Genomic DNA, 27,761 nt, shown 5'->3' with positions numbered 1-27,761 from the left:
CGGGCCCACACGTGGTCCCACGTGGCACAGAGCCACAGCTAAAAGGCCCGCTGTCCACCCTGAACGCGGGGCCTGACAGGAAAGCGGGAGAATCGGCGAAGCTCACGGTCTGAGCCACGGTCCGCGCGGACCGTGCCTGTGGCCTGTGCACAGGGCGCTTCGGCTTCCCGCAGTGGGCTCTGGGGCTCTGTCCAGCCCTTTCTCCCTCCCTCAGTGACTACGGTCTTGGGGCAACTCAAAGCCATCATTTGATGTGGGAAAGCGGCATCTGTAATTCCATTTTTGCAAGGCCACAACCTCCGATCTAAGCTCCTGAGAAAGCTGGGCCCCTCGGATGTCTCAGTCGTGGGGTTTCCCCAAACCAGCGGGCTCTGTCTCGTAACTCCCGGCCAACTGAGACTCCGGGCTGCAGACAGCTCCTCTCAGCAAGGCCACAGCTTCTTCCCTGCTTCAAACCGGTCTCCTTTAGCCTGATGTCATCACGCGTTTGCAGGACTTCACAGCCTCCACATCCAATATTAGGATGTGTTTGATCCTAATATTCCTAAGGGGTAGGCATAGTTAGCCTTTCTGTTTTCAGTCAAGGCACCCGGTCTCGGAGCAATATGCAGGAACAGCCTAGCACTACGGTGGCCTGCGGAGTGAGTGGACACACGCCAGGACCTGCGGTCCCTGTCATTCCCCGTCACGCCAGTCTGGTCCATGCCCTGAAGTACGGCAACGGCTTGGCGAGATGTCTGAACTAGTGTCACCAACCAAGGACAGGGGTTCCTCCCGTCCTACCTCCTCCCTCTTTCAGGGTTTGTCATCCGGAAATCAACTTCTTTATAATCAATTAGTTGTTCTTAGTTGCACATGAGAGAAGTCACTCTGGCTTGTTTAAAAAGAGTTAAGTACAAAAAAATCCCCCAAAACCAAATAACAAAAAAATAGCAAACGGAACCTTCTGACAAGCCCGTCACACTTTGAGGTTTTATATGAAGCAAGAAAACTCCCGAATCCCACCTAAGGAACTGCTTCAGACTGCCCCGCCACACAAGCGGCCCCACAGCACGTGCCACTACGGGGTAGTGAGGTCTCTGCCAACGCCGCCCCAAAGGCGAGACAAGTGTGCCCACCCTCCAGAGTGAGGGCGCTCCCGGACAAGCTCCGCTCCACGCGGAGGCCCAGGGTGCTCACCCTTCCCCGCCTTAGCTGCGACACAGGCTGGGACTCGAGTTTCCAGTCTCTACCTCAGGGAGGTGCTGAATTTGATGCTGGGAACTCACAGGCACAAAGGGCATCCAGCAGCTCACAGGTGGCCGAGTGCCCAGCGTCCATCAGTCTGGACCTTCCTGGTTATGTTGTAGCTTCAGTAACTTTTAATTTACATTGAAATTTTCACATTGAAGTTCATTTGAATTTTGGTTAATATAAAAAAATTAATTTCACATTTCTCAAGCACCATCTTGCAGATTTAGAGATTATTCCATTATCAGAAATTCATCGCAAGTAATGCACTAGATGATTAAAGCAGTCACGGAGATTAAAAGTGATCGGCGACGGAGAAGCAAGCAGTCCCGAAGAGCCCGTGAGCCTAAACATCTAAGTGTCAAGTACTTGCATCTACCTCTCTGGTTGCTGATCAGGAGACAGTTGGGAAAAGCCACCTAAGTAAATGACGTCACAATAAAGCAGAGCAGTAACGATGCAGGCGTCAAAGGCAGTTTGCAGCTCACGCTCTACGAACGAACATCGGAGTCCATCAGATCCCACGGAGCCGCCCCAACGGCCTGGGCACCAGCAGCATCACAGCAGGGCCCCAGGGAGACCCATCCGAGTTTCGGGGCTGCTGGCACCTCCCGTGTCCCAAGGAGCATCCCATTACGTAACTTTTACGTTCTTTAACCCAAACGTATTTTCTAGAATACGTGCACTTTTATCACGAACACCAAGTTTCAACTCAATCTCACTCAGTAAAGTACCACAGAAGAGGAAATGTTATTCTTTTATTTACATTAAATAAAAACAGAGAATCCTTTTGTAAAAAGGGTCAGAATATTCCTGTCTCCAAATCAAGTCCATGGACGCAAAGTGACGTTGAGTGCTTTCTCCCCTCAAAGAGTCACAATTTCCAGGTTGTGACAACCTACAGACAACACAGGCGCCGCCTCGGGAAAGTCACATACAATATTCGGGCAAGCAAGGGACAGAACACAGGCACGAGTATGTTCTGAGAACACTTCCTGCTCTGGCAACGAACCTCGAATATTTGTTTCCTTTTTCATGGTCCTGCTAAATTTTTAAGCCACACATACCGCTGCTCTCTGATGGTACAATGTTCCATAATTCCGGAGTTTTATTAACTGGCAATGCAGTTTAAGTAACTGATGTGCTGAATTTCATGGTTTAAAACTATGTATAAGAACTAAGACTACTGTAAATTTTGCCAGTAGAAATGTGACCCCAAGGAACCACCATTCCGAAGGACGGGCACACAGGTACAACGCAGCCGTGAGGTTTTGAGTTAACGTGTCGTTTCTGATCTACGCTAAGGGTATGCTCGAACCCCTGAAAACAAACGAATGCTAGATTCATGATTCCCCTACCCTCAATCCATCACAAACCCTACAGTCTGACTTAGTTTAATCGAAAATGACTCATCCGAACAGGTCATGGCAGGTTCACAATCCTTCAGCCTGATTTCAGGTTGTGAAGAGATTTTTCTGAGTGGAGTCAGCAAGAACTTCTCTGTTAGAGAAAGCAGACGTTTCACCTTTGGCAGACTGCCAAGATGACACTTTATTATAGAATTTATGAAGCTACAGTTTAGTAACTTGCAGGTCTTGTTAAAATGAATTTTTAAAAAATGAAAGAAAAGCAAAGAATAGCTTAATGCATATCCTATATTCCAAAACTTTCTAGACTTCTTAGTGCAAGAAATACTGTCTCACTGAAGCACTTGAGAATTATCATGAAATTCTAGCAAAAAAAGGTAATCATCTCAAAAGTGGTAATAAAAGAGAGAAACCAGAGAGGCACACAGATTTTTTTTTTTTAAGGATTTTTATGCTATATTAAAAAAACACAAAATAAAAAAAAAGGGACCAATCAACACACATCTCAGCAGCCCTTCTGAGTCCCTGCGCACACAGCACGCGAGCTGGCTGTCGCCTCCTCTGCTCGGCTTGGAGCTTGTGGTTCGTGCTCCAGTTCTTAAAATCAAACTTGTTCCGCCAAATCCAAGACTCTGAACTTATCCAAATTGTAGAAACATGCTTTTACCACCCGGCCACCGAAATACCTCCCATTCAGATCTACGACAGCTAAAAGGCAAACAAAGACAGTTAATGTAGGTTTCCCATCAGACATCACGTTTTAATTTTAACAGTTAAGATCACAAATTTAACTTTTCTGTTCTTTATATTTAGCTGCACACTTACCTTTAATTGCTGATTCGACCCTCTCGAATTCTAAAAATATCCGCACTGCTTCATCGTCAGGGGCACCAGGGATCTGGGGAGGGAATGAAAGCAGAAAAATACGTAGTCATCATCTGAGATGTCACTGAGTTTTCCTCCCTAAATGATGTGTCAGAATAAGTGTTCCAATTATCGTCATATATGAACAAGTAGTAGCCAAATAAACAAGGAAATAAGTATAACTTGTCCCAAAACTCTGTCGAACACCTGTTTAGGACAAGCACGGTGTTAGGTGCTGGGAACGCACAGCTGACCCATAAACAAGTAATTATGTGGTCAACAAGCAGCAATAGGACACAGAAGGAAAGCAGGAGCGTGTTATTTATAGCGCAGCACACCTCGCTCTATTTGTAGAAAATGTTTTGTAATCTATTCTGACAGGTTGTAAACATCACAAGAAAACACTCTTACTTCGAATATCACACATTTTCCAACTTTGCCATATTTTTCACACTCTTCCTTGGTTTCAACCTCCAAGTCTTCATCTACCTCTCCTGCACCAACCATGTTCTATAAACAAAAATAAGTCAATTCAAGTGTCAAGTATAATTTACAAATATATAAGTGAGACGCATAAATAACTTTCACGATAGCAGATGTTCTCCATCCCAAACGACACAATGAAAATTTTCATCCCTGTAGCACCTAAAAGTTGGCATTTCTTAAAAAAACGAAACTATACATTGATGTTCATAAAGTTACGAGAACGATTGTATCTTAAAAAAATAAAACCATGCATCGAAGTACATAGTTACAAGAACAATTATATAAGCATCAAAATGCATAAACTAAGTTAAACTTCTACAATTTCAGATGTTTTAAATTACTCACTGTAATCTTAAATATTATAGTCAGCAAAGAAACATTAATGAAAAAGGACACTAAAATCAGTCTCAGAGAGAGTCTATCTGAAAGTGTCATTTGCAATAGCATCATTTCCCGTTTTCTCGGCCCATTATGCTACCACGGGCCTGCAAGCGTGTAGGGGTGGTTGGGGGGGAGTGACACCGAAACTCAAGGCGGGTGAACGGATTCCCTCCTTCTGCCTCTTACCCTTAGGAGGACCACTTTAGTAGGACACTTAAGTATTTCAGTTAGTGGATTTGAATCCGACTTCTTGGATGCATCTGTAGAAAACAAATCACCAGTGTAGACATGTTGGTGCTGCGTCCGAGTTATGGTCATTTAATTTCAATAGCAACCCCCATGCCCTAGAGTCAGTTACATGCACCAGGCAAGCAGCCTCTGAGCGACCATGTAGCCTCGCCTGTGACAGAAGCCTCCGCTTTGCTTCGCTATAGGTTTTTACCATAATCTCTGGGAGTTTCTAGCTCCCCCAGTTCCCTGCAATTTTTGTTTGGTCCACTTCCTAAAGGGTTGACAGAGTACATCAATCACAACCCTTACCGGAGAATGTCTTGGCTCCAGCCAAGGTCTCTAGCCCAACGTAATGAGCGGTTAATGGGCCAGCCACCGGCTGACTTCGGAGACTCCCACAAATCGGGGTGGCTCTAGGCTGCCTGGCTGCTTCTGAAAGCTGTGTGCTGACAGGCTGCCAAAAGCCTTAGTCTTCTGTCAGGAAAGGGAGTTCAGCTATGCTGACTCCTGCTTAAAATGCAAGACATGTTGGACCTATTCTAGCACGTTCTCGGTACAGAATGGACTGTAGTAATCAAATAAAAATAAGACACCAAGTACGTGTCACCTACCAGTACGAACACTTAGAGGGTGGGAACATGGCGGACACAGTCACTGACAGGCCGTATGTGGCTGTCATGCGGTGGCAACAGGACTACGGCCTTACCGACGTGGCACGGCTCTCTGCCTGCTAGAAGCGGGCATGAAACGTCCGTCCTGTGTGTTCATTTTCTGGCCGCCCCTCCTTGTCTCTTTGTCCCAGGGGCCTTCCTGTCTCTACCTCTGTTCTGAACAAATGAAGATGAGGCACGGCACAGCCGGACTGCGTCGTCCTCGGAAGCCCCCGTTTCGTGCAGGCGGGCCAGTCTTCCCCGGACTGCACGTCCCCCGCTCCCGGGGAACACCCACCTTTCTCTGTGACTTCGCCCACAATGATCTTGCCTCCTCGCTTGCTCGTCTTCTCCACCGACAACGCCGTGCTCAGCCCTTGCTCGTGCTTCCCGAGCCCCTGGCCTTCCCGGAAGCCGTACTTCTGCATGATTTTATGAGCGACTGTGCCCCTGGGAGGGGAAGAGGGAGACCCCTTACACCGAAGCCATCAGCTGGGGCGTAAACCAGATTCTGTCACCGCAATCGACTTCTGGGGAGAAGAGTGGAAACCTCACGAGGGCCTCGAAGAGCTCACACTTAACCAACAATGGGCCACTCGGCGGAAGTTGAGGGGTGTTCAGGATGAAGACACACAGGAAGCTAACACTGGAACCCCAGACGCCCTGAGGTCACCTTTAACGTATGGGAAACGGTGGTTTCCCTGACAAAGTGCCCCAGGACCCATTAGAAAGCACTGGACTTCGTGTGTCCCATATCTGCACTGCTACACGGTGTCCGGCCACAGATTAAGTGTGCCTTCAACAACAAGTGTGAGTCTCACGAGGACGACTGCACCCTCTTGAACAGTGCAGCAGCTTCCAGATCATCTACTTAACAGGAGACAGACAAACTGAGGCCCAGATCTGCCAACGAGCTTAAGGATGGCTAGGAACAAAGCAAGACACGACACTGAGAAACGACTTCTATAGGTGTTCGTGGCAGAACTGAAACTGGAACCCACAAGGCCTGATTCTCCCCCACTGCATGAACAGCATTAAGCTTCCCAGCGGCACGCGGAGGTGCCTTACAGGTCTCCAGGATGCTCCCCAGCGACGCCTGGTACTTCCGGCTTGAACCGCAAAACCCTGCTCCAGCTAGAACTGCACCTCCATTACTTCCTGGATGCGATTTCCTTAAAATTCTCATTTGAACGAGCTGTTCTAGGGCTAAAAAGAAATGACCCAAAACTGAACTGTGCCACATCGCACCTTCCTTACATGTACGTTAAAAACTGAATTCCTGTTTAAAAGGGGATTCAGCAAAAAGGTAATTTTTATCATTAGCAGGAAAAAAAATGGCTTGATGTCTGCCCACCCTCCAGCGGACACCCTGGGGCAGCCCCACAAACCTTCCCTCAATGGACGGACTGTTCTCTCTCCACATTGCCCAGTGCGGTGGCTGCCAGCCTCATGTACACTTGAAATGAGGCTGGTGTGACCTAGGACCTATATCTTAAATTCACTCCCAAGCCGCCGTGGCTGGCAGCTCCGCAGAGAAGAACACAAGGCTAGGGGACGGGCCCACGGAGGTCAGACACCCATAGCCCCCTTGCAGCGCATGAGCCCCTGCCACCTACCCTGTCAACTTCCGACGACTCTAAGGATGTCGGGAGCTAATGCACAGGGGAGAAGCCAGCTCAGTGTGGTGCGCACAGTCTAAGCGTCCCTATCACAGGCTGAGCGTCCTTTTGAAGCACACAGAAGGCCAGAGTATGATGCTGCTTCATCTGACAGCCTCTCACAGCACGAAAGGAACAGTAAATATAAAACAATCTTTTCAACGACAGGCATGCCGAATCTAGTGGGGTTAAAAACAACCCACCACGAGCCCCTGAAAATGGATTTTTACATGTAGGCAAACAAATTTCTAATTATAGCTTGAAGGACTGAGTTTTTAGACCAAAGGTCCACAACCATAACCTTAAAGCAAATGGCTCATTTTAGCAAGGGAAAAAAAGGTGTCATTCACCCTTTGGGCAGTGTTAGCGCCAATTCACACGAGCTGTTTTATCTGCAAACGTCATGAAAACAAACGTATCTATCAGGAACCATCCTCCAGAGTACACTCTGCACCCACACCGTTCCAAACTCCCGTCTTGTACAGAACACGCAGCCCCATGCCGGGGGACCACGTGCGACTCACTGACATGCACGGACGCGTGTGACTGGACACACCGAGCGTCTCCCAATAGCGCCCGCGTTTCTGGGCAAGCTGCGTCGGCCCGAAGGGCGGCCAACCACTCAGTCACATCACGCCTCACCCTTACGCGTGCCAAGGCGACAGCACCAGGACCGTTACCCCATGTTGGCGAGGAAGGAGTTGCCAGGCCCCGTTGGGGACCGGGGCCTGTCCTGCTCCTCGTACACCGGCGGAGGGACGGCGGCTTTGGAAGACTGTGAGCGCGGTCGGGAGTCCTCTTCGTAAGGAAATTCTCGGGGTACTGGTGAAAAAAACAAAACGGGTTTACCAAAACACCCAGAGATTCTGAACTGCGCCTGGATGAATCAATTATCTTCAACTAATTCAACTGACGTTTTTGGCTTGCTCCAAGGAATGAGAAAACACATCAATCAATTTTAGCCTCCACATAACTTTTAAATCACAGAGGTAGAACACTATTCTTCTGGTTCTAGCTTTGTTCCAGCTGTTTCTATCTCCTCAAATGTCCTTTTTACAAATCTTACTGAAATGTTAACCATTAAAAGTGCTCTTAAATGACAATTTTTGTCTGATTTGTTAGATTTTTTAAGTTCCAGAGAGACCCGATCAGTCTTTTCGCTCCCACAGCGTCTTGTGTACCTGCCCTAAGCTCATCTCAGGACGTCGTCAGCCCAGCACAGACTAAGGTCTCTGAGGTTATAGACCACACACGAGGGCGGTGACTGTCAGCCCAGGCTACACAGCAGAACCAACAGGAAGCTTTATAAAGACCCGGATGCTTGGGCCCCACTCCCAGACACTGGTTTCAACTGGGTATTCGGTTGGTCAGGTGTTTTCGCACGAAAGGCATTTAACGATGCTTTCTGAATCATCTTCTTTAAGAGGCTAACGTAAAGAGTGCAACAGGTATAAAAAGCACCGGAAGCGAATGTGTTTTCTTGGCACAGTTTAGGTGCAGTCCAACCCAGAAAACAGGAAAATGACCTAGATGACACATCAGAGTTCAATGCCAGCCCCCGAATCCTAGAGCAGATGACCGGAGGAAACGGGGTGGCATGTTTTGGCGACGTCTGTGATGTCCACAATCTGTGCACTGAAATGGAAACCAAAGGCAGAAAAACCTAACGGAGGCGGGCACTGCCACCTTGTGGACGGCCGTGAACTTAACAGCTTCCAGACCACTCAGCATAAAATTGTAAACAGAGGCGCTATTTGTTTTAACCTAACTCCAAATATGAAATGTTAGAGAAGACAAAATTTAAACAAAACAAAACAGAGACCTCACCGTACAAAAATCCAGGCCTCAGAGCCCTGCACAAAACCTTCCCGGAGTGGGAGGGGGCGGCTGGAGGGCCTGCCCTGGGCCCTAGGGTGAGAGCCAGAGGCCAGGCGGGCCTGCGGGCCCAGGACCGGGTTAAAGACCTGCAGCAGAGCGGCAGGCGGAGACAACGGATACGTACACTCTTTGTCTTTCTCCACGAGAGAGGTGGGTGGGGCGATGGCGGCTCCGCCCATACCTGCGAAAACAGAAACGCCACCGATGAGGGACATTCAGACGCCAGACGCTCAGGACGTGACGGATGCCATAGCCATATCACGCCCTCCCCTCCTCGAACGTCTGAAGAATTCAGCATCTGAATCCAGGACTAAAAATACAGAGAACTGACAAAACCGACAGAAGAAATTTTTTTTTTCATAGCAGGCCGTCAAGAGCCCTAAAATGTAGTTAATAAATGAATCATAAGGCAAAAGAACATGACCCAGAGAACTGGCAGTTACCTAGAACACAGTGACACAGCTGCTTGCTGAAAGCGTGTCACCTCCGGCCCCCTCATGTGGTGCTGTCATTCCGGCTTACGCCTCTGAAGCAGGCGTCACCGTTTCCATTTTTCAGAGGAGAGTTAACGGGCAGAGACGGTATAAAACGCAGCTCCCTGTGGCGCCTGGCTCCCCCCGCCACATGGCACACCCCTTCCCGGAGCGCAAACCACTGGAACTAGACACCTACTTGCAGCTACAGGTATTCTGGTTGCTGAAGCATTGGTTTCGTGTTGTCGCCATTCCCACTCACGTCCCTGGACAGAGACTAGTGGACGCGAACCAACCAAAACGACTCCATTTGCTCCCCCACAGCAGGGGGAGAATGTGAATGAAGAGCAGGAGGAACTTTTCATTAGGCTCAAGCCCTAATGTGTATTATTATTGCTTAATCACCAAAGAAATAGCACAAAAATAATAAACCGTAAAAAACAAACTAATTCCAAAGCACTGCTGCACCAGCACAGAACGCTTCCCAAAGAAATCCCTCTAAGCCGGCACGCAGGCATCATGGCTACCAGGCCTGCACTGGACAAAATGCTTATGCAGAAATATGAACTAAACTCTCTTATCTTTCTTCTGAAGCACCTCCTATTATCTTGTTTTAATCTTGTCACTAAGACCTGAGTGATTATTGATCGATTCTGAAAAGATTAGCTCTAACGAGTTCAGTATAAAAAACTCAAGGTGAGGACTTGAAAACATGCCACTAGTCAGTTACGACGTGGACGTCAGCTGTTACCAGCAGCACACAGATGGCTAGACCGCCACCACCTCCCTGGCATCAGGCTACCGTCCGCTACTGCCCAAGGTGGCGAGCGGCCTTCCTGCAGGAGGCCAGCTCCTTACAGACAGGGCGGTCGGCCGCAAGCTGGGAAGATGGGGCCAGCAAGCACTCGCCCTCCATGCTGGGCTCCAAAGCAAGCGACGGAAACCAACGCGTCGGCTCCTGGGGGACGGCTGCGCAGTGCTGAACGCACACGGCCGCCCACGAGCAAAGCGCGGTCCTGACACGGTAGTTTCAAGTGCATAACACGATGACTCCATATCTGCATGTATTGTGAAATGATCACAGTAAGTCTAGTTAGCATCTGTCACCATACGTCATTACGTTTTCTTCTTGTGATGAGAACATTTGGGATCTACTCTTAGGAACTTTCAAATACGCGATATGGTATTAACAGTAGTCGCCATGCGGCATGACACCCTACGACATCTTTATTTTATAATCGCAAGTCTGTACTGCGTTCACCCACTTCTCCCACCCCAGACCCGCTGCCTCTGGCGACCACCCATCTGTTCTGTTTCCATGAGCTCGGGTTTTTTGTTGGTGAGTAGGGGTCTATAAATACATTTAATTTATATCTACATTGAAAGATTTAAGAATTCTAGATTATTACAGACTGCTTCTTTCCAACTCAATTAGTCTTTTGAAATTTAGATTATAAACCCTGAATCAGCCTCGGCTATACACCTGGGCAGACCAGGCTCACCAAACTGCTGGTCACGAAACAGAGTTCATATGTGCGACAATACATTCCAGCTTCGTAACATTATTCTTAGGTCTTAGATTTAAAGATGGCCACATTATAATGAGGTTTTCAGGCAGACAGAGATCGTGGATAAGGTGAATGGTGGACCCGTATTCTAAAGCACTTCCCTGCGACTCGGACTTTTCACCCTTAAAATGGGGATAATCAGAGCCCCCTCCAGGCCACAGTGCAGCATCAGGAGAGAATCTAAGGAAACACTTGGAGCAGTGCCTGGTACCCAGCAGACAAGTACGAGATTTAAATTCTCACTTAAATCTCAATCTGCAACCAAACTGGCCAACTAAATCAAGCAAATCCCAGCAATGGAAACATGACGAAGCTATTTTAAAAAAGCAGCATTCCAGTCTCTCGAGAATGAACGCTACTCGACTACCTAGTGGTCACCAAGGGTCCGGCTCCAGCATAATTACAATTCTGCTGGCAAAGTTCTAGCGCTGGAAGGCACCTTATAAAGCAACTAGTTCAAAGTCTCGTCTTCCTGCTCTCTGATGACACAGAGAAACCAGCGTCCAGGGAAGCTCAGTGGCTTCCTCAAATGCACACATGTCAGGGACAATGTTCTGGAAACGAGCTTAACAGAAACGCAGCTGGACACAGTGCCTAGGTCAGTGCAACAGGGCAGTAAATCAAGGAAAGTACCCAATTAATAAATGTTAGCCAGTGGGTGGGACGCTCAGAGGATACGTGAAAACACGCCGCCAATCGGGGCCGTGTGCAAACGCAGGCCGCTGGGTCCGGAGAGAAAATGACCACAGTCAAGGCCTACCGAACTATTTACCCAGTTAACTACGGAAAGCGAATGGCGGAAGCGCACCGTGTTTGCAACGTAACGTTTACGCTCAGGCCTTACTTCTTTTCCTCCTCTCTCGCTCGTAATCTTCATCCTCATCAGAATCTGGGTCTGGTCGCCTTGAAAACCCACTGGCCTCGTGTCGGTCTTTACGCCTCCTGTGATAATAAAAAACAACAGTCGTCACAGACGAACCGACTTAGAGACGTGAGCCCACGGATGTCATCCTGACTTTCTCTCGGCCGTGAACATCCAAATCCTCCCTTTCACAGCAAACTATGAACGGGGGGAGGGGCGTCTGTGCGAACAACTGGTTGAAGACTAAAGTAGCAAAAGTATAAGAAAATTCCAGATGATGAATCGAACAGATTTAACAGGTCTATGAGTATAAACAGCAAGAAAACAGTTTCCTCATAGCACGGGAAAAAACTATTACTCAACATTAGGATTCTAAGTTACTTTCCTCACAACTCACCCCAAATGTATACTTTACGTTTTCTTCGTCTACGTATGGAATTTGCTCTAGGGTTTGCTTTCATGCTGGGATGGAACTACTACAAATTCTTTACAGCAACCTGATTTCTTCTGGCTACCGCTCGGATCCCCCATGAACAGCAACCTCGGCCGTAAGGACAGCACTGGCGTCCACGCGCCGACGTTGTAATGAGGGATTCAAACACGCGCCGGCCCCGAGTCCAAACGGAGCCTTACTTTTCTCTCTCTTCTATTTCTTTCTGTCTTTCCAGCTCTCGCTGTCTCTGTCGCTCCTCTCTCTGGCGCTTCACGACCTTCTCATAATCGTTAGGGAACATAGGGTCGTATTCGTCGGCTAAGGGAATCAGAACTTCTCCCGCGGAAAATCCACTGGGTACAGGATCCTGAGGAAGGTAAACACCAAAGTAAGTGTCATTCTCATGTCTTAAAATCTTATTCCTAGAACTGGGGTCAAAGCCTATGAGGACTGGGAGGAGCCTTGGTGACCATCTACCTGCCTCCTGTTTTACAGATGACGGAACTAACGCCCGAGGTTTGGTGGGTGACATGGCCACACACCTCGCTAGGTGGCAGCAGAACTCTGACAAAGAATGCAGTATTAACTTTACAGATACCCTATGGCATTTTCCTGACATTCCTCAACAAGCTGCTACCATCTAAAATTTTAAGCAATAAATTTGATATTTACTGTAAAAAGTGAATACTTCTGTTTTTACCTATGTCTGTGAAAACTTAAAAACCAAACGACCCACAAATCAACGATTCTTGTGGTCATTCAATGGAAGTGATTAGAAAAAGGCCTGAAACCTAGGTTGGCAGCTGTGGTCACTACCCAGTCTAGGAAGCCCTGGTCTCCTGGTCTGGCCTTCCTAAATGTCCGTGTTTCCTTCCTCCATGTTTTCCTAGCATAACTCTTCCTCAGTACCTGTGACAATAAGAGGCCTGAGCTGGTCTCCACAGCCGCCTCCAACAAGCCCAGGCTGGGGCTGCTGCCCGTGGGCGCCCACTCACGCCCCCTTCAGGAAGTACGCTGCCTGGGACTGTCACAGGCAGGAGGCCGTCAGACGTGGATTGTGACTGAGCAGTGGCTTGTGACTGAGCACGAAGCTGATGCGCGGAGGAGCCGTGTTCAGCACCAGCGGATCTAGACCCAGCTGTGCCGTTCGACACTGCACGCGAAACACACACTTCATCGTTTCCCTGAATGTCAGGAAACACTAGGATTTGATGAATAAATTAGAAAAATAACTAATTACCTCCCAGGCCCTATCACTGGAAAATCTACACAAATCTATTTAACATAGGGCTCCCAAAGGATAGTTATGAATTTGTATACATATCAAAGACATTTTAAAAACACAAAGGCAAGTGAACAAGATTTCCTTTGTTATTATTAAGACAGGAGAGAAACTAATCATCAGCCATTGGATTTATATAACACTATTACCACAAAGTTCCTAACTGAGAGAATGATTTGTCACTATGAAAGTTAATTCTTGTCATTTCAAAATTTGAAAGCAAACAATGTTTACTGTATAAACGCTGCTAAGTTTAACAATGAACCATCATTCTCTAAACGCTCTAAAGAACAAAGCAGTTTGTTCGATTTTTAAAAACTAAAATGTTAATACCCTAATGGTGGGGAAGGTGGGTGAACCTAAAATACTCATATATTGCAGGTGACATTACATACCGACAACCACGCTAGAAACAAGTTGGCACTGAAATCAACTGGCAATAAAAATGTCTGACCCCTTACTGCCACCTCAGGAAAGCTAGCCGAAGAAAATAGTTTTACATGCACAGAGCGCTCTCTGTAGAGATGCAGAGGGTTATAATGGCAACATTAAAGCAGATCTAGATAGTTCTACAGTTAGGGAAGACTTGTGCAAATTACGGTGCATTCACCTGATGGGAACTTTACAGTTAAAAATTGGTCATGAAAACTATTTACAAGAAGGAAAATGCTTACTGATAAAATTTTAGCCCAGCTACATCATAGGTTCCAGAGTCTATATACAACGACAGAAGATGATGGACCAGTTTTGAGTAGATGTAGCGAGAAAAAGTTAGGTAGAGAATTTAAGGGAAAAAATGTTAAACGACTCAGAATCTCCAAAAGACACCTGCATGTGGGAGCCTCTCGCGACCACGAGCAGGAGCAGTGCCAGATCCTCCGGCCAAGAAACCCCAGCAAGAGCTTCGGCAGTGTCCTGCCTCAGAGCGGCAGCGAGGGGGGGAGCACATGGAGTCCCACCCGGGACAGTCAAGGCTGTGAGGACACAGACACCGAGGGAGGGAGGGAGGCGCGCGCGGCCGGTCTGTGCCTGGGCTCCCTCGGTCTGGGGACGCGGGCTGGGAGGGCCCTGCTGCGAAGTGCGCAGTAACAGCGCATTCCATCGCTGACTCTGGGTCATTTCTCACGGAGCGGTGTGTGTGTGTGTGTGTGTGGTGGGTGGTTAAAGGGTCGGAACACCTGAATGCCTTCTATGGAAGAACAAACGCAGACCTAAAGAGTGGGTGTGAGCGTACCCAGTTTGTTTTATTCATCTGTCCCCCACTTGGTGTAGCTTTCACTGTGATTTTGAATTATACCCTTTCCAGCTCTTCCTCATCCTCACTGACCTACTCCATGCTTGTTTGGTTTTTAAGCTTACGTGAAATCACTGTGATAACAAAAGGCGGGGTGGTAGAACTGTCTTTATTTTTAACCCATTTCTCTATTTTAATTCACAATAAAACAACAAACACTAAAATTCTTTACGATGGCAAAAATTGCTTTTCTTTTGGCATATCTCCACTTTCTGATTTTTCTATAATGAACTATTTTAAGTAGCTAAATGTTTTAAACTTGATAAAACAAATAAAAATTAAGTTGAAAATGATACTGACTAGCCTGAAGCGGCCTACCACGGAGACTGCGAGTTCAGAGTGACACAGGCATAAAATGAGACGCGCACAAAGCGGGAAGGCTGGTCAGGGCTGGATGCAGGTGGGCTCACCTTGAGGCCGGCGGCTACGTGCGGTGGGGTGTCCACGACCTGCCGGTCGTCTGAAGAGCCGCCTCGCTTTAGGTCGATTACCGGGGCGAGGACTGTGCTTTGTTTTGTCCTCTGGCTCTAAAACCATTGAAAAACAGGAGAAGTGAACTGAAGCTTCAAATTAAAATTCATACTATTTGTAACAAAGCTTTTTTTTTTGGTCTCTGTAACAAAACCAACCTTTCAGAGATGAGAAAATCATGACCTTCAAACAGTCTTTTAATTCATTCCATTCCTCTGACCACATACTAGTTGCATTCGCCTTTTTTCTACAACATGAATCTCCTCTATTTTGGGAAAGTTTTATAGTAAACTTGGTCACTCTTATTTAAATTTCCACGTGAAATTAGCTCCCCGCCAGATTCTCCCTTTGACCAGGAGGGCAAATCTGTAAGAGCACACGACACTTCGACTGATGTGGGTCTTCCACAAGGAATGGGTGTGTTTTATGTCCTGGGCAAGACACTTGCGGATTAGGGTATTTTTCCTTCCCAGCGGAATATAAAATCCTGCCCGATCTCTTTTATTTTGAACCTACAGAAAAAATTTTTTAAAAAGATAACCATGACCATTCGCAGACCACTGACCGCTATCAACATTTTCCCACAGGGCTGGAGCCCACACCTGCATTTAGTGCTGGGCCGTTTGAAAGAGAGCTGAGGAAAGCAGGGCTTTACTCTGAATCTCCTGAAATCACGGACATTCTCTTACACAACCACACTACTATTCCCACACCCAATAACACCAATCGCTCTCGGTGTCAGGAACCATCCGATTCACATGCGGATTCTCCAAGGTGTCCCCAGAGTGTCCTTCAGACAGCTGCTTTTCCACTGAGCCAGGACCCTGCCAAAGCCCACGAAGCACCTGGTTTTCGAGTCTCTTGGTCACCGCCACCACTGCCCCCTGCATCTTCGTCTTCCTCTCCTTCTCTTTCTTCCTCTGACGTGTCTTGTAAAATGCTGCGCATTCTAGATCTGTCTGGTAACTTCCTGGTAGTTTAGCTTCACTTATTCCTCTATGCCCTGCAATTCCTAAAAACTCGAGCTAAATCTTGATTAGGTTAGTGCTTTTATTTTGGTGGGGGAGCAAGAATCCATCACAGGTAAGGTGTTGTGGTTCGTCCAGCCTCACCCCAGCAGGCACATGGGTCAGGCTGCGTGGTTGTAATGCTAAGCGTGACAGATAGGTACAGGGTGACCACCTGACCTTCTGTACAGTTTAATCCCCCCCCCTTGCAATTTAAGGTGTTAACATTTTCTTTGTTATCACTACAAAAGGCTCAAAATAAACCACCATTTGTCTTGAATTTAACAGTACTTATAATTTTAAGCAAATAAATTTAATCCAATCATTAAATATACAAGTCACAAGGTGAATACAAGGTTTAAAGGATGACGAACAGGGTGAGTTGTCAAAATCGAATTTTTCTATTATTTTGTTTCTATTCTACGTATATGTTTTAAATGGACATACAGATGAAACTGCAGCTCCATCTTTCAACTGCAAGTAACGTTTCCTCTACCACATAGCTTTTCAGTTGTGGTTAGGTCACCCTGGTACTGAGCAATGAGTACATCAACCAGTCTGTGAGAGTCGACGAAATGTATCTTCACTTCCCTTCATGAAAAACACATCAGCTTTACACAGCAATCTCAAAAGATGAGAAAGTTGGTAAAAATGATTTCACAGGCAACTTTTTATTTTGACTAATTTAAAAAAAATCGATTTGAAATCTCAAGAGATTTCCTAGTAGCTGAAATTAATGTATTTAGACAAGTGAAAAGATGATAAACAGAACTTGAACAGACTGAAGCAGTACCGGAGAGGGTGTCCAAGAGCCCTGATTTCACATAAAACATAATTCCTTGCTCACCAGCATCCAACTCATTACTATTCATGTGAGTAAAATGATGGTACAGAAAATCAGCATGTGATCTCTTAAATTTTATTTGACTTTTTAATATATTTATTTTCTGGAAGGATTTTTCTCAATTGTATTTTATAGAAGCTGATTTTCCACCTATAGTTCATAATTATGCACTAGCTGGACAGAGAAAGTGATCCTGAAGAACACTGGGCAGGAATAAACAGGTTATTGAGAATTTTAAAAAACTGACTGCACTGATCCATGAAGCTGACAATTTTTAAACTGAGAATAAAGAATTATCCCAAGCAATTTCGATCTGTTTATCTCTAGAATATTTTGACTTCTACTTTTCTATTTTGTTATGCTATCTTCCACTGAACTAAGATTGCTCACTAATCACGTCCACTCAACTTCTGAGTTTATGCGTGAGCCTTGCTCCTTGGAGCCAGTCATTTCACAAAAGAGAAGAGTAGGCCTTCAAGAATGAAATAAATGGAACTGTATTGTTTGGAATACAAAACCTTATACACTTATGTGCAAATCAAAAGGTACATGAAACTGACAAAGATTTAAAAAATTAAACCAATTTAAAAAATAAAAAGGAAAAACAAGACGTTTTGCTAATAATCCTTTCACGTGGGATGAAAGCTTGTTTTAAAAAGACAAAATTCTGTCTCTTTAAAAAGAAATACATAAAAAAAATCTCAACCTGGTAATGATGAACTTGAAAAAGACAAAAACTCTAACCAGCAGAACTGACAAAAGAGACTGCACCGTTCAGACAGTGCTGCTCTGCCTGTGGGTCCCTGGCCCTAGGACCTTTCCCACTCCTGAGCAGTCAACATGTCAGCGCTTCAGTGTAAGTGTCTACTGATGCCACAGGAACGGGGAAGAAAAATAACGCCAACTTTAAAACCCATTTATTATGGGAAATTTCAAACACAAAAAGAGAGAAGAGATTAAAGAACTCTTAAGTCTCCGTCGCTCAGTTTCAGACAGCCATCTACCAGCTCATGGCCAGTTCTGTTTCAAATACATCCCTATCTCTCCTCTCCCCGACGGGATCGTTTTAAAGTAAACCCCAGAAATCACATCATTTTATCAGTAAATATTTCAGTATGTATCTCTAAAGCAATTTTTCCCAACTTCTTTTTTCTTCCCCTATAGCGTTCCCCAAGTAACCTTTTCATACATTTTCCCCATCCATAAAATTTCAGTCCCAAGTACATTATATACCCCTCACGTTCTTTATGTATATCTCTGCTTTACACCTAAAAAGAGCAAGGTTTTTTTCACCTCCTTAAGACCAATACTCGCCCCATCTGGGGGCACAGCCTCTATTGGGGATGCACACTCTAAAACCCAAGGGCCCTTAAAACAGTAAACAACCCGTACTGCCACTCTCATTCCTAAAAGTACTTGACAATAACGTTTTAATATCAAATATCCAGTGGACAGCTACGTGTTTAATGTTTTGCATGTTGAACAATCTCAAGGGTGTCGCCAAAGCCCAACATGTACGTAACGGGAACAAAAACGAGCCCCGGCCTGTGTCCGCCAGACACACTCGGCACCAGCCGGAGTCCTCGGTGGTGCGCGCACGTCACCACAGCTTAGTGATTACCGCGGAGCCTCCCTCCTCCCAGAGCTGTTCCCAAGCCACCCACAATCAACAGCAGGAGTGCCACCCAAAGTATAGGCTCCCGGGTCCCCGACCCAGAACCAGGATTCACCAGCCTATCAGGAGCAGGCTACTGAAGCAGCATTTCAACCAAGTCCGCAAGGTCGGACACAGAGTTTGCAAACCTATGTCACTGCTGGAAACTGAGCACCGCTTTTCGTCACCGGAATGTCTGAAACAGTTCCATCCACCCCCAGGAGTCCGGAGAAGCAAAGTGACCTTACACCCCTTACTCCTCTCCACCCAGAGCCTCTTCCCCACATAAATGTCTGTCCCTGCAGAGTCCATGACAAGGCAGGAGAGCAAGCTGCCCCGGGGCCTTCCGCTTCACCCTGTGGCTGATCTCACCTTTGCCTGGGTGAGGGCCGCCTTCTTCACCTGAAGCTGAGACTGCAGCAGCTTGAAGTTCTTGGACCAGCCTTCCGTCTTCGAGTCGCTGGTCTCCACTCCCAGGTCATCATACAGGGACATCTTTCCAGTTTACCGCTGAAATAAAGGCAAGGGGGTGAGGCTTAAAGAACACGAAACAGAGTCAGGATTTCAAATCTTCCGCTGTGGAAATAACTCAGTATCATGGAATTTTAGAGGTACAATGCATTTGGGGGGGGTGCCTAGGCCAGGAAGCTTCGGCGACAGAAGCCAAAACGCCTGCTGTCTCCAACCAGTGCCCCCTCTGACACATGAAGCCATACCTATGTGTTGTTTTAAAATTAAACCCCTAGAATTAACTTTCCTATCTATAAGGTCATGTGAAGCTGGCAGGCTCTGCAGCATACGCTGAGCCAAAAGTGGCAGTTCCAGGTTCAGACATTATTACTTCATACATCCAATTAAAGTCCCATTTTGTCTCAACAGTGAACAGTAGAAGCCTCACGAAAAACACCAACTACAGGTTCATTTAGCAAAATTAGCTACCCTTTTGTAAAGAAAATTTAAACGTGCCTAGAAATTAAAACTGGAAATGACCTCACAGATGCCGCACTTCGATGGCTTACTGCGGGGAGTAGACGGTTAGTTCTTGAACAACCTGATCTCCTCGCATCCTACCAAAGAGAAACCGGTAACCTTCGATGACACTGACTACCAAGAGATAGCCAGCGACGAAACATCCCTGCAGAATATAAGATGACAACGGCGACCGTTCACATTCATCTGGCCCCAGAGGCCGGCACAGGCTACAGATGGCTAGCGGAGGGAGGTCACAGTGGGAGGCTCATTTCAAAGCCAGGCAGGTGACCCCCACCGCCCCTGCCAGGAACCCTGAATGCCACCTTTAAAAAACCTCAGCATTCTGGAACCCACGATATGGCCCACTTCGCAAAAGAAGAAATCAATCTCTTTCTCACAGGTGGAAAGAAAAGAATTTTTTGATTGAAATTCCTAAATTGCAAGTAGACGCTTACACAGGGAGCTTCTGATTTATGGACACATTCCAAAAGCCTGTCAGTTCCCAGGCCCGGACAGTGTTTTGCCACGGAAACCGTGTTGGACAAATCCTGTTCCACCTGTGTCTGAGGACAAGTAGGCGATACAGACAAGGAAAATATTTAATTTCCCCCCAGGGTTACGTCTGACGCAGGACGAAATTCTCTCTCTGGTGTACGCTTACTTCTCCAGCCTTCTACGACTGGGGTTCTAAGTCCCTGCCGCCCCAACACCTGGGCTGACCTGGGTTCCACTTTGTGTGGGGTGGGGGTGATGGGGTGGACACCAGCTTTAACCCCCGAGAACAGCTGTTCTGGTTTCGGGCAGTGGTGCTCTCTGCCTGGAAGTCAGTATCCCACTAAACTGTTCCTGCCTCTTAACATCTGGACCCTCGGATTACCTGAAAGTGACGACAGCTCGTAGCTCCGAATTCTAAAGGAAAGGCCCCCAAGGCAGCACAGCAGAAGCGTGAATGAAAGCTGACTGCTCCAAGAATCGCCTGAAATCGAGGAATGCCTACATGTGCTCCTTCTCATTACGGCTTCTTTGCAACTCACCAGCTCAGCTTATAGCACGGACAGAATTTGCCAGACAGCATATCCAACAGGGAAATAAATGTCCACTGCCTTGAGTGCCAGACAAAGAGAACATTTTATTCAGGAACTTGGCAACGCCTTGTCCCATTAAGCTGGGGTCACTGAAGGTAAATGAGGAAAAAGTAAGGAACTCCATTTCTTAACTAAGCATGGCTGAAATACAACATCTTCTGAGTTTCACGGGAACCCCCTTGGGGCCTACTTTCAGTACCTGCTTTAATCCACAATGCCGTAAACGCCATCAACACCTAGATCCAGGTTGTGGAGTTCACTGCCTGTCCAGACCGAGATCACTGTCTGTCCCAGAGCTGAAGAGGAAGTCAGGCCAACTGCACAGTTAATACGCTACTTGCAAACCCCTCCCAATCCAGCTTTTCAGAATTTTCTGGCCAACAAGGACTTTTGGCTAGAAGGAAGAGCTCTGCACCAAAGAGCTTCAGAAGCTTCCAGGCACCCTTCTCCCAGCCTACCTCATAATCAAAACGAATGGTTCTTACCTGAATTTCAATTTAAATAAGATATCCTTAAACTTTAATATTAGTCTGAAAACCTCAAACAGAGCAACAGCAACAAAAATAATGGTGAATATCCAGCTTAATACTGTGGTTCTCAAAAAAACTACTTCAGAAATGACCATGCGTCTTTTAGCTAACCTAGTTTAATTTTTTGAGTCTTCTTCATCCAATTAGTCACCGAATCAAAACCTAGTAAAAACTATGGGTTCATTTGTTTTATCTTTCTTTATTCTTACAAAAGGGAAGACTAACATTCTGCGAAATGAATGTACGTGAAGCTTTGAGAAATTACAAACATAAATTATTAAAATTTGTTTGCAAACCAAACTCCACGTTACCTCTCCCAATATGGCTTCATAAGGAATTTGAGAACTTCATCAAAGGTGTTTACAGATGTCAGTGCCAAAGGGAATAAGTTGAGCACATGTCTGCTACGCTATGAAGGGAGACTAGCTTATCTGTTTCTGCATCTCTGATTTCTGGCACAGAGTAGGCATTTAATAAACATTTGCTGAAATATTAATAATCAAACACAGTCTGTTCAGCCACATGACTCACCAGTGAACCTGCACAGTGCCCACAGGTTCACTGGAAAGTCAGAGTAGGCAAAAGGTGCTGGAGACGGATGGCGGTTACGGTCACACCGCATGAATGTACTTAAGGCCATGGTACCGCATGCTTAAACGAGGTGAAAACGGCAATTTTTATGTTATATCCATGGGACCCACACACACACACACACGAACAGGTAAAAGGGAGGGGAGAGGGGGCGGGGTGACAGGTGCTGTCTAACTCTTGTACCTCTCCCTACCCAGGAAAGTACTCTCTCCTAGAAATACCTTTCCAAATTTTGGGGTTAAAAAAAATCAAGCAGTGTAGAGAATCTCTGCCTCCCACAGAGTTCTTTCATCTAAGAATCCAATATTTAACAAAGATTTCGTTGCTGAATTAACGAGTTTTCATGAGACCATATTTCCCGATTCCATTTCTAAATTGAAGCGGGTTTGTTGACAATTCCATTTGATTTGCCTTGATCTGCAGGCTTCAGAAATCATTATGCAGCCAAATCTTATGTTAAAAGTTCCCTGCTTCTGTTCTCAAAACCTATATTAGAAACGGATGTCCTATTACCATCATCTGCTAATTTTCTGCAACAAGTGTTTGCAAATCAGATCTCTGCATCGCAGCAAAAGCAGAAGAGCTTTCTTTACCCTCCTCGGAAAATTCAAAGTTTTCACGGAACTTTGAATTCACAGCACTGCATTTAATCACAGCAACGACACACTCGTCATCCAGACACGCACGAATGGCCTGCTTTTAATTACTATAATGGTACATGCACAGTGACTTCACCACCCAAAATGAGAGACCAGATCTGGACAAGAAGCCACCACACTCAACCCATGCGACCCACCCCAATCCCACTCAAGTGATTTCTCTGGCCCAGGGGTGAGCAGCGGCCTGAATCCCATTCTCGTTAATTCCTTGCTTTCCTCATTTTATATAATTGTATTTACATAGCTTTAGTGCATCTATTCCTTAAAAGACGTGGATGTTTTTATTTTGGCTGTTTTAAGCACTCATAAATATACCATAACCGATTCACTCATTCTCCCATTACTACCAGTGACATCACAAGTGCCTTGCCAAGAAAACCCAGACCTGAACTTAATTCATGTGAGATGTTACTGAGATGACAGAACACATTTATTTCATGAAGTCTCGTGCCAGGTAATAAAAAATAGCACTGTCTAATATTTGGATGTACCTTAAGATGCCAGGATCAAATGCAAATACAAATAGCTGATTTTTATAACTTAAAATACCTATTTGTTTATTGTGACACCGGCCTTTCGATCAGCCACGCATCTTTCACCTATGCTCTGTTTAAGAAACACAGAAAACACAGTTCTGCCAAAAAAAAACAACTTTTCAAGACTCTATCTAAGCTGGCAAATGATTTTTTTTAAACACGCGCAACTGGCAAAGAACGTGGAAGGCGTGGTCTCTGAAACGCCCCACCTACTCACCTTTCAAGCGCATCTTTGAAGCCTTTGGCGACTGCTACCCCCACATAACACTGTCTCCGATCTGTTCCCTCTGAACACACTTGGACAGGAGCGACTTTCACACGTTCTGCCCCAAATGGCTGACACACCTGTCTCTTACGATATCGTAAGCCCCTTAAAGGTAAAGGCTGTTTTGTCTTCGTCTTTTTATCTCCAGCTTAGTGCCACGCTTGAACACTAACCACCTTATAAGTATTTTCTAAATGTATCTGCATGGATGGAAAATGTTAATGCACCTACTTAAACCACAGTATTATGAAACGGTAAGGCCTGCAGATCTGCTTCTTACAAACATAACTTATGGTAAGTGGGATCTGCTCTAAGTATGTATAGTAAGCTTTAAATAGTGCGCTATAATGGGAGAAAAAATATTGCAACCATACAACTAATAATGAGTCACCTGAGCTCTGAGTACCTAAAGAAGCAAGCCTGGTAAGATGAGACCTTCTAATCACTACGTAGGTATTTGTGTAGCATAAAGCAGGGGTCCCCAAGCCCCGGGCCATGGACTGGTACTGGTTCTGGCCTGTTAGGAACTGGGCCACACAGCAGGAGGTGAGCAGGAGCAGGCGCAGCTTCATCTGTATCTGTAGCCGCTCCCCAGCGCCAGCATCACCGCCTCAGCTCCGCCTCAGATTATCAGGCATTAGGTTCTCATGGGAGCACCAGTCCCTGATGCCACAAAGGTTGGGGACCGCTGCCATAAAGTGAAAATGAAGCCAACAGACTGCAGGAAATCTACATGGACACAAGGGAACAGGAAGGAAGAGGCTACGAGGGGCAGTGCGCACTGATGGACACAAAAAATATAGCTAATAAAAGGCATCTGCCTGTCAGATTTGTAATACTTGTCCCCATACCTCCACCTCTGACACCGTGACACAGTTCAGTGTTTCCACACATTCTCACAGACTCTACTATTACCAAAATATCACAGGCCGGAGTGTATTCTAAACAAAGTCCGCAGAGTCACCTGTAATTTAGGTGCCTAACAGGATGACCCTCATGATTTACTATTATGAGACTTGAGGGCTTACCAGCCCTGGATTATCTGTCCCCTGAAGATAATTTAAAATAAACCAGGTGAAAAGAAACCCACTTTAAAAAGTTACATTTGGAGATGCACGGCAATTCTCCCCAAAATCTTACTTTCTATAAAGTCGATTTTTAGTCTTCACTATAAGCACGTTTACCACACCCCATTATATTTCTATCTCACGATCCACTCTAAACTGTAGAACATCAGCACATTTCTTAACGAAATTCTAAAAATAAAACCACCTTCAGTTTAAGTTCCTGATTTCTTACCTCGTATTCCCTAAATATCCTTATTATAACCAAAATGTCTGCAACTTTTATCCCATGAAAATGTAGAAACTGAACTGCATCCTTTGAAAACTCCACCTGGCGCTGAGAGATACAACCCTCATCTACCTGCGTGTATGCAGAATTTTTGCAGAATTTTGCCCTTATCCAGAATATACTTCCCACCCATTCGCCTGGTTCCAGCAGTAAGTAGCACCGACGGCTCCCCTTTGGGGACTTCTCTGAGAACCTTCTTGATCTGACCTGACTACCTCTCGTCAAACCTCTCTGTTTTACCTGCACTCTCTACGATGTGATCATAGTGCTTCACTCACCTCTGCCACCTTCACACTTATTTCTGCAGGGAACCTTTTCCCCATCCTGCACATCTGACAAAAACACCCCGAGACTGAGTTATAAGCATGACTCCCTACTGGAAGCCTTTCCGGATCCCACTCCAGGCCCTCGGATCAATCCAGACACGGGTTTTTATGGCTGTTACCCACGAGAGCAGGGACAGAACCCCATTTAACTCGCACCTGCCGTTCATAAGACAGTCTGGGCAAGAGGAGCTGCTCAAAAAACACTAAGTGACCGGACACCAACGCTATATCAAGCTTCGAAAGGGCAAGAACCGAGGTAATGCCGGAGTCATGTCTCCCTGCCCAGGTAAAGCCCTCATCTTTGAGAGGTACCCACATCTGGGGTTCCGCGGTTCGGGACCGAAACAGCTCCTTTCCTCCCCGCGCCCTGGGCCTCGAAGGGGCGCAGGGGTGCTGGGCCACAGGTGGCACAGGCCTGGCAACCGGGGTCTGGTAACCGAGCAACTTTTTCAAAATGTGACCAACGGAAGGGCGAGAAAAACGTCCTCGGGTCCCGAAGAGACGGAGACAGACGTGGAGACGGAAGAACGGGGGGAAAAAGGAGAGGCCCCGGGGATCCGAGGCAGATTAAGGGGGTGGCGCGGAGGCCAACGCCGAGGCGAGGGTCGCTGGGACCTCCGGCCCAACGCGGCGCGGCCCAGAACCACGGCCTCGCGTAAAAGGCCCCCGGGGAGGCGCCCGCCCGGCCCCGGTCCCCGCCCGCCCCCGCGGGGCGCCACTCACCCGGCCCCCCCGGCCGACTCTCCCATGGGCCGCGGACAGGGCCGGCTGGGCGCGCTCGCGGACGCCCGGGACCGTCGACGGAGGCCGCGCCAACCCCTACGCCGAGTCCGCAGCGCGCGCCGGCGCGGGGTCAGGGGGCGCGTGCGGCGGGGAGAGAGGCGCGCAGCGGGGAGAGAGGCGCGCCTGCGCAGAGGCCGCTCGCCGCAGCGCCCCCTGCTGGCGGGAGGACCGTGCCGCGCCCCCGCCGGCATCCTGTCCTTCCGCCAAGAGGGGTCGCAGTGGCGCCAAGTTCGTGAAATTCCAGACTTCGGAGAGCTGGGCGGTGTGACCCCCAGATGCTGAGGAGGAGCAATGGTCCAAGGCTGAATGAGAACGAACCTAGCCCTTCGTTCTCGTTCATTCAGAATCATTCCTTGTATGCGTGAGGCTGGAAATAAATCACCATAGTTGAGATGAATTGGGAAAACTGCTGCAAAAAACGTGGCAACGAGCCCTGAATTAAGCGTACGTCTCAGGAAGCAGCATACACGGAGGTCACGGTCACGTGAACGTTATCAAGCCTCACGATTTAAAAACTCTGTAACGGAATTTGGGAGAAAAAGAGAAAGTGGTGTTTTCTGTAAATGTGATTTTCCTATCTATCATTGAGGGTAAACATATTTCAAGCTGATAAATCAAATAGAGATTTAAGTATCTGTCTTAGTACAAGGAAGCATACCAAGAAAGAATATAAGCAACTCAAATCTGGTGATTAAGAAAAGGAAGAAAAAGAAGAAAAGAAATATAGTAATGAGTCAATAGACAATCTAAAGAAATAGATGATTAAGGACATTATGTAACATTATCATGGTAACCCAAAACAAAAATTCAAATTTTTCAAATCATCGAAACACATACAATATAGTTGTCTACAATAAATCAAACTAAATCACACAGTGAAATATTTGAAAAAGTTACAAAACAGAAAGCATAGCAAAACGGTATAACAAAACTAAGATCAAACATTTCATACGAATAAATATAAGCAACCTAAACTTACCTATTTTAAAAAATACAACTTCAGAGCGGAGCAAAATCTATAACACATCTCTGTTGTATACACGAAAAAAATAGAGTGATTCTGAAAGTTTAAAGTTACAAGAATAGAAAAGCTATACCAGGAATATGAAAACATAAAGAAATTAGGGATCACAAACTTACTATTAAACAGGGTTGACTTCACAGCAGAAAGTATTAAATGAGTTTAAGAAGGATATTTTATAATCATAACTTTGAATTTCACAAGGAAGAAAAATAGGAATATTTATGCAGTGAATAACCATTTCATTATTCATAGCAAACATTATGGGAGAAATAAAGAGAATGAATAGAAATCATTGGTATAGTCCTTGCCACATGAGGGGCACAAGAGGTAAACAAGGATAGAGAAGACTTAAAAATATAATTAACTTGGTAGATCTAATATATCAAACTCTGTACGCTGACACAGAGGTTACATTTTTTCAAGTGTCCTTGGAACATTTACAATTGGCCATATTTTGGGCCACAGAGAAAAATCTTAATTACAGTCCAATAAGTAGAACCATATGAATGATAACATCTGATCACATTCAATAAAACTGGAAATGACAAAACAAATAAAAAACACTCCTACTCCTTGGAAATCTTTAAATGCTTAAGTAACATTTGGATCTAAAAGGAAAACAGAAAAACAAAATAATACCTAAAAAAAGGTTCGAAAATTAAAATGACATATCAGAACCTATGAAATTTCACTAAAATAGCACTCAAAGAAAAACACATGGCTTTAAATGATTGTATTAATTAAAAAGTTAGAATAAACTAAATAAATTAAACACCCATGTAAGAAGTTAGAAATAAAACGAAATAAACCTTAGAAAAGCAGAAGTCTGTAATTAATAACGATAAAAGCCTACGATGATGGTGCATAAAACGGAAAAATAAGGAATTAAAAAAATAGGTCCAAGAGCCAATTCTTTGAAAATAAATAGTTGACCTATTAACTAAACAAGAATAAGGAGAGAAAGCACAAATATACAAAATATGGAATAAGGGGAATTAACTCCA

The 27,761-nt window shown here is 45.9% G+C and overlaps 1 protein-coding gene across 2 annotated transcripts; it reads right to left on the bottom strand.

Annotated features, from left to right (window-relative positions):
- Positions 1 to 2,745: 2,745 nt before the first annotated feature.
- Positions 2,746 to 25,830, bottom strand: RBM17 (RNA binding motif protein 17). 2 transcript variants are annotated; one of them, XM_039871017.1, is made up of 12 exons: positions 25,674 to 25,830; positions 19,006 to 19,143; positions 15,068 to 15,184; positions 12,282 to 12,448; positions 11,631 to 11,728; positions 8,870 to 8,926; positions 7,548 to 7,689; positions 5,508 to 5,659; positions 4,515 to 4,588; positions 3,873 to 3,971; positions 3,423 to 3,495; positions 2,746 to 3,305 (listed from the first exon to the last, which is right to left on the bottom strand). In XM_039871017.1, exons 2-12 carry the CDS (start codon positions 19,126 to 19,128, stop codon positions 3,202 to 3,204), a joined length of 1,206 nt encoding a protein of 401 aa, XP_039726951.1. In that variant the 5' UTR covers positions 19,129 to 19,143; positions 25,674 to 25,830; the 3' UTR covers positions 2,746 to 3,201. The 2 variants fall into 2 exon arrangements, with proteins under 2 accessions (XP_039726951.1, XP_039726952.1); XM_039871018.1 differs by lacking the exon at positions 25,674 to 25,830 and adding an exon at positions 25,267 to 25,437.
- Positions 25,831 to 27,761: the final 1,931 nt, after the last annotated feature.

The sequence above is a fragment of the Pteropus medius genome, unplaced genomic scaffold, assembly GCF_902729225.1.
Source record: "Pteropus medius unplaced genomic scaffold, Ma_sr-lr_union100, whole genome shotgun sequence".
NCBI lineage: Eukaryota > Metazoa > Chordata > Mammalia > Chiroptera > Pteropodidae > Pteropus > Pteropus medius.
Note: the sequence above shows the minus strand (reverse complement) of the source record. Positions and strands in the feature narration are given on the sequence as shown.

Coding starts and splice junctions, on each gene's coding strand:
- RBM17 (XM_039871017.1), bottom strand. CDS start 19,128: ATGTCCCTGTATGATGACCTGGGAGTGGAGACCAGCGACTCGAAGACG. Junction 15,185..19,005: donor CGGCCCTCACCCAGGCAAAG/GTGAGATCAGCC, acceptor CAATGGTTTTAG/AGCCAGAGGACAAAACAAAG. Junction 7,690..8,869: donor CGTGGAGAAAGACAAAGAGT/GTACGTATCCGT, acceptor TTTTTTCACCAG/TACCCCGAGAATTTCCTTAC.